The sequence below is a fragment of the Olea europaea genome, chromosome 2, assembly GCF_002742605.1.
Source record: "Olea europaea var. sylvestris chromosome 2, O_europaea_v1, whole genome shotgun sequence".
Taxonomy (NCBI): domain Eukaryota; kingdom Viridiplantae; phylum Streptophyta; class Magnoliopsida; order Lamiales; family Oleaceae; genus Olea; species Olea europaea.
This window is the reverse complement of record NC_036238.1, coordinates 24826570-24833393: the sequence shown is the minus strand read 5'-3', so window position 1 is coordinate 24833393 and position 6824 is coordinate 24826570. Positions and strand designations below refer to the sequence as shown.

The 6824-nt window shown below is 34.5% G+C and overlaps 1 protein-coding gene across 1 annotated transcript; it reads left to right on the top strand.

The window, feature by feature from the left end:
- The first annotated feature begins 423 nt into the window (after positions 1-423).
- On the top strand, positions 424-4770 carry LOC111367837 (CBL-interacting serine/threonine-protein kinase 1-like). The gene is made up of 12 exons (XM_022988904.1): positions 424-849; positions 1145-1207; positions 2378-2449; positions 2559-2666; positions 2814-2894; positions 2964-3143; positions 3229-3447; positions 3536-3640; positions 3748-3864; positions 4039-4101; positions 4188-4262; positions 4346-4770. The coding sequence occupies exons 1-12, from the start codon at positions 637-639 to the stop codon at positions 4412-4414; spliced, it is 1365 nt and encodes a 454-aa protein (XP_022844672.1). The 5' UTR covers positions 424-636; the 3' UTR covers positions 4415-4770.
- The last annotated feature ends 2054 nt before the right edge of the window (positions 4771-6824 follow it).

Sequence of the window (6824 nt, the reverse complement as noted above, 5' to 3'; positions counted from 1 at the left end):
AGTGCATGCGTTTAAGAGCGAACCTGTTGTGGAAAACAAACATTTGTGGAGGGTTTTGTAACTTTTGGAAAAGTATGGGGCGTCGTATGAAATTTTCTCTTATTAAATAGTACAATTTGAACTTTGCTATTTGTACACTGATTTTTGACACTTTGATTAACACTTGCATTGTTGTCAAGTATTAATTGGATGAAAAAATTGTTTGAAATTTAAATTGTCCAATAGGAGAATGACACGTGATAAAGTGTAAATTAAAGTGTACAACATAATGTACATATAGCAAGATTAGCACAATTTAACCCTCGTTTGTCACTCATTATTTGAGAAATTAAAGAGTAAAGAATAGTATTTTTGGAGAACGTGTGGTTCAAAAAATAAAGAAACTATTTGTGTGTAAAATATTTTATTGTGTGAATGTGCGACGGAAAATGATATTGTATAAACAATTTAAAATTTAAGTGGGCCAAACAGGTACTTAAAAGATTTCTGCCATTTGTATTTTGTGAGCCAGTAGTTGTGGTTGAGAAGGCCAACCAAATACAGAATTACTCTCAGAAGCAGATTAAGCAGCAGATTTTCTGGAAATACTCAGAGATTAACGGTAGATTTTTTACTGCGATTGTTAGTGACTGGGGAATGGTGTTGATACAAGAAGGGAAAGAGGAAGTAGAAGAGATTAAACAACGGGAGAAGAAGGGAATGCGACTGGGCATATACGAATTTGGAAGGACTCTTGGAGAAGGCAATTTTGGAAAAGTTAAGTACGCAAAAAACGTGGATTCAGGCCAGCCATTCGCTATTAAGATCTTGGAGAAAAATAGAATTATTGACCTCAAGATCACCGATCAGGTTATTCCTTTATTGAGCATACAATTTTCCCTTTGATTTACTCGAAAAATTTGATGAGTTGTTCTCTTTTTTGTTGTATCCATTCATCGATGTTCTTTGGTTATCAGAATTACTTATTATATGTCAATTTGATGTTTAAACAACTTGAAATAGATGGGTTTTTCTGTGAATATCTGAATTGAAACTTACTTAGTTTTGCATGTTAACTACTGTAACCGAATTTTTCTGGTCACTCGAAATGATTTTTAGACAGAAAAGGAACTGACGACGTGGAATTTTTTATTCAACCGTGCAGATTAAGAGAGAAATTGGAACCTTAAAACTCCTCAAGCATCCAAATGTTGTCAGATTACATGAGGTATGTGTATACGCGATCAATTTCGAAAGAACTAAAAGATGTTATTTCTACTGCCGCTTTTTTCTCTTTCTTCGATATATTTATATTGGAATATTTAGAGCTTATTATTACGAAACGAATAAAAATGCTGAAGTACTCTTAATTGTACCTCACTTTATGGATATGGATTCTTTGCGTTCTCAGGTAGAATTCTTCCTTCTTTTCTCGTAATGTCTCAAAAATCCTATAGAATCCTGATCCTTCAAAGGGTTGATTGCAGAAGCCTTTTAAGTTTAAGCAACTCAAAACAATCACCTTTTTCTTTTTTCTTTTTTATCGTGGTCCTTTAACTTGGTTTTTCACTGTTGATTTTAACAACGAAAACTGCAGAGGTTCACGGCAAGGTGGGGCCTAGTTCTTTGCTTCAATTTGTTAATCCGAGCAGATGCAATTCTAATTTCTGATCTCATCTTGTTTATCATTAGTACCTCAATTTCTTGTTTTAGATAAGAATTAATGCCTTAATTAGTAGTTATATAATATGGCGCACGTGGTTGGCGGTCCCTGATTTGTAATCTTGTACTGCAGTCTACACAATTGGTAGATAAGTTTGACGGACATGTGATGACATTGAAATCACAGCTAAATACTGAATTGACATTACAGTGACTTATTACCATGGATGCTTTATGCATCAAAAGATTAATTTGTAATGTAGTGGCTTTCATACTACCTACCCCAGAAATATCTCTGACAGAGTTGATTCACCAAATTTTCCTTTCTTTGTCCTGTTTTCTCCATAGAGCTTCCGGGACATGGAGCATTTGAGTAGTAGAAATTTACCTTGTGATCTTATATGCACAGTTTTACTTGCCTAATTAACAAAGTATAAAGCATCTAGCTGAGGGATGAAATTTCATTGACAAATCAAAAGTTAGGGAGGAAAAAATTCCTCCTCCTCCATGAAACATACCACATATTCAAAAGACACTACCATGTTGCTTCCAGCCTTCAAATGATTCGTGTTTGGGTTTAAAGTCAAGTTAAACAATGTTATTGGATTATAATGAACCTTTCAATTTTTGAAGTTCATTTTAAAATTGGATAAATAATTTCTAGTGATGTCAAAGCTTTTAATCATTTGTATGGGGCCGTATTCATTTGTGTTTCTTCTTGTTAATGAACAACCAGGTCCTAGCAAGCAAAACCAAGATATACATGGTTCTCGAATACGTGAATGGTGGAGAATTGTTTGATCGAATTGTAAGTATATTTTGCAACATATACAAAACAGTTGAAACAGATCTGCTTGCAGAATGATCTCGGATTTGGATTTTGAAGTTTAATGTTGCTTAATGGTAATGGTTTACAGTCATCTAAAGGAAAACTCTCGGAGGCTGAAGGCAGGAAGTTCTTCCAGCAGTTAGTCGATGGTGTTAGTTACTGTCATAACAGAGGAGTTTTTCATAGAGATCTCAAGGTAATAAAATATCTTAATAAATATATATACACATATATATAAAGGAGAGAGAGGACGACAGATACATAAGTATCTTGTCATGGAACATACAAACACGAAAAATACTGCTATTTGTCACTCTCTGACTTAATTTCTTCTGAAATTCAGCTAGAGAATGTTTTGATTGATGTGAATGGAAACATAAAGATTACAGATTTCGGCCTCAGTGCATTACCACAACATTTTCGGGTATAATGTCCAAAATTCCGACTCTTCTTGCTTATATTCTCCTATCACCTAATTGTTTTAAAAAATTAGGATGATGGATTGCTGCATACAACTTGTGGAAGTCCAAACTATGTTGCCCCTGAAATTCTTTCTAACAGGGGATATGATGGTGCCACCTCAGATACCTGGTCATGTGGTGTTATCTTATACGTAATTCTGACAGGGTACCTACCTTTTGATGATCGAAATCTGGCAGTACTCTATCAGAAGGTTGACCCTTATATTCCAGGCATTGTGATTTTCTTTTTCTATATGTGAGGAATCATCAATATGTAATCTTTCTTTCGCATATCAGATTTTTAAAGGGGATGCTCAGATACCCAAATGGCTGTCCCCAGGAGCTCGAAACCTAATAAAGAGGATTTTGGATCCCAATCCTCATACTCGGATGACTATGGCTGAGATAAAAGAAAATGATTGGTTCAAACAAGAGTATGTACCTGTAGATCCTGTTGAAGAAGATGAAGAAGAAAATGTGTACTCGGATGATGAAATATCATCAATTCATGAGCCGGTAAGAAATTATCCTTTATTACTATCCTTCCTTAGCTTTACTTCATTAATTTTTAATGAAAAATTAATAAGTTCTATCGATTACATAGCCCTCAGATGCAGAGAAAGATCCAGATTCACCCACCCTCATCAACGCCTTTCAGCTGATTGGAATGTCCTCATTTCTAGATCTCTCTGGCTTCTTTGAGAAAGAGGTAGGAACATATGAACAAATATCAAAGTTATTACATGCATCTGTGAATGAGATATCCATTCACACAGAATTGACAAAATGAAAATTTATTTTATGCGTTTACTTCAGGATGTTTCTGAAAGGAAAATCAGATTCACATCGAATCACTCCCAACGAGAATTGCTTGAAAGGATAGAAGATATGGTAACGCAGATGGGATTTCAAGTCCAGAGGAAAAATGGAAAGGTTAGTATTACCTCACTTTTATTCTCAGCAAATATGTTCTTGTAAAATTTGAATGCCATCAATTTTACTGCGGTGGAAATTGAGTAGGTATCTTCATCTATGACTGTAATTTCTAGGAGATGTCATCTTATCATGTTTTGCTACTTATGTAGTTGTACTCGTCACTTTGTGTAGTTGAAAGTAATGCAAGAGCACAAAGGTCAGAAAAGCCCTGGTAGTCTGTCTGTAGTAGCAGAAGTAAGTACTATTATAGTGACGATGCTTTAGCACATGACATTACTGTTCTAAATTCAACCTATGCTGATAATTTCTTCTTATTGCAGGTATTCGAGATAAGCCCATCTTTGCATGTAGTTGAGTTGCGAAAATCTTATGGTGATCCTATATCATACAGACAGGTAGTCCTCGAGTAGTCATCTCTATTCCAACTTTTCATGGCCTGTATAATTTTGATGGTCAGGGTATTTGGTGGTTTTTGCAGCTGTGCAAAAAGCTATCTAGTGATTTGGGTGTACTGCAAAGCCAGGAGCTTCTAGCCACAGATCTATGACAATTGGATAGATAACGATGATGCCAATAAATCAGATTGTCAAGGAATATTAATCATTCGAGCATTTATTCTATTGTTTCTGTCCAATGGCAAAGAATTTAGTGAGCTGCTTGGCCGAGAGAACAGAATGCTGGGAGTAATATTAGGGCGGTAAACATCAGTAGATGGAAGCATTGGATGGAACTGAGCATTTCGTTTGTAAATGTCGAACAGCATATTATTCAAATGAGCTTTCAGCTTACATTATCTGCGGTTCTTAAAAAATGTAGCAGGTGTATGTTATACTTGCAATATTGCGTCTCCAGCAGCCTTTTCATCTTTCTTCTTAAGGAGAAAAATGAGTTCTATCTTCAGCATCTATAGAGATTAAGCAAATATTCAAACTATACATCTATTTTGTTAGGGTTGTGCTGTGTGTACACAATAGTATACACACAGGCTTACACCCCCTCACATGGAGGGGGGTTGTGTACGCCATACGGTGTTCGCATTATCCATTTTGTTATGTACAATGGAGACCAATAAAGAATTTACTTTTTATATCAATACGATATAGAGTTAGTTGATGCTTATTTTTTAGATATCGTCATTGTTTTTCCTTCGAAAAAAATTTATGACCCATGGACCTCCTACCTCCCTGCAGCATTACTCCGACAACATAGATGCAGGATTTTCTAAAATGTCAAGGTCGTGGGTGGGCAAGTGGGCCCACCTAAGACATGTGACATTAATAAAAATTGGGTTAATTCCCTAAATGGTCACTAAAAATTATCAGAAGTCCCCAAGAGATCATTAAACGTCAAATTTTCCTAGATGATCACTAAACTTTGTACATCTGGATCCCATCCATCATTGAGTGAACATCGATTGTGAAAATTAGATGATCTTGTTGATGTGTTCAACGGAAAACGTGACGTGGCAAGTTTGTGTACAATTTCTTGGCCAAATAAGTAGGTTGCTGAAATTAGAGTACACGATTTTGTGTGATTGGATTTGGGAGTATTTAGTTGGTTTTATTTTAATTCAATTGATTTTAGATATATTTTTTTAAAAGTTAAAAACGTTTTGGAAATGCAACTTTATAAAATCAATTAAACTACTTTGCCAGATTTTTTTTGATATAATGATTGACATCCTCTTAGAGCATGTGGGCCCTATGTGAGTAAAAAAGTCCAAAAAAAAAAGGGCCCCCATGCAATGTAAGTGTATGTCATCCATTGTGTCAAAAAAATTCTGTCTCCATAATATTGTTGTTATAAAATTTGTCCACATCATCAACAACTTGCTTGCTTGTCCAAGAAATTGTACACAAACATGCCACATCACGTTTTTCGCTAGACACATCATCAAGATCATCTAATTTCACAACTAGTGTTCACTCATTGATGGATGGGATTCCAGTTGCAAACTCCGGTGACTATTTAGGGAGGATTTGAAGTTTAATGATCCTCGTGGAAGCTTTTGACGAAGTTTAGTTACTGTTTAAGGAATCAACCCAATAAAGATTAGATTTTTTTTTTCCATTTTCAAAAGAATCTTGATTACTTGTATTGAGTCATTGCCCTTGTTTGAGAGGAGAAAATGAATTTTGGATAGTGTATTGATGAGAAATGTGGTTAAAAAATAAAGAAAAAATTTAGATTTATATGTAATATTATTTTATTGAAGAATGTGTGGTTGAAATGATGTCAAAACACTGTAGAAAAATACATTTTTTCCCAAATAATGGGGATCGAAAAAGGGCTTAATATATTCTTCTTTATATTTACTTTATTTAGTGTCACTACGGCCATCCAAATTTATTTTGTTTCACTATGGCCATTGTACTTTATACTTTGAGCATGTTTGAGTCCCAATTTAGTGCAAGAATGTAAAATAGTAGATTGATAGATAATGTGTGTTAAAAATAAAGAAGAATTTTAGATTTTTGTATAATATTATTTTATTGAAAAATGTGCAGTTAAAAAGAAAAGAATAAAAAATATGTTTTAAAAATAATGAAAATCAAATAGAGAGTCAATGTCACCATGGCGACCAAAATTGCTTTATACTTTGAGTTCATATTGGTCATGAGTTGGTCAACTACTCATCTAGCTTTTTACGATATGATTATTTGGTTATGAAATCAAGTAATTGCTTGTTGAGATAAAAATAGCTGCAACCAAACAAGAATAATCCGAGGAGCCAATATGCCACGCAACGTTGGTTTCAAGATTTATTTTTGTTTCTATATATTATATATGCCTTTGACGTCTCGAGTAATAATATACTGTCATCAACCTTTACTGTCATCATCCTGGACAGTAGTGGTGGAGGACCCTTAAGGCTAGAGTTTAACCTTTACTGTCATCAACAATCATGGAAACTCCCAGTGACTTTTTGATGTTGTAGTTGGTTCTTTGAATAGGTA

Coding starts and splice junctions, on each gene's coding strand:
- LOC111367837 (XM_022988904.1), top strand. CDS start 637: ATGGTGTTGATACAAGAAGGGAAAGAGGAAGTAGAAGAGATTAAACAA. Junction 2,895..2,963: donor CATTACCACAACATTTTCGG/GTATAATGTCCA, acceptor TTAAAAAATTAG/GATGATGGATTGCTGCATAC. Junction 4,263..4,345: donor ATCCTATATCATACAGACAG/GTAGTCCTCGAG, acceptor TGGTTTTTGCAG/CTGTGCAAAAAGCTATCTAG.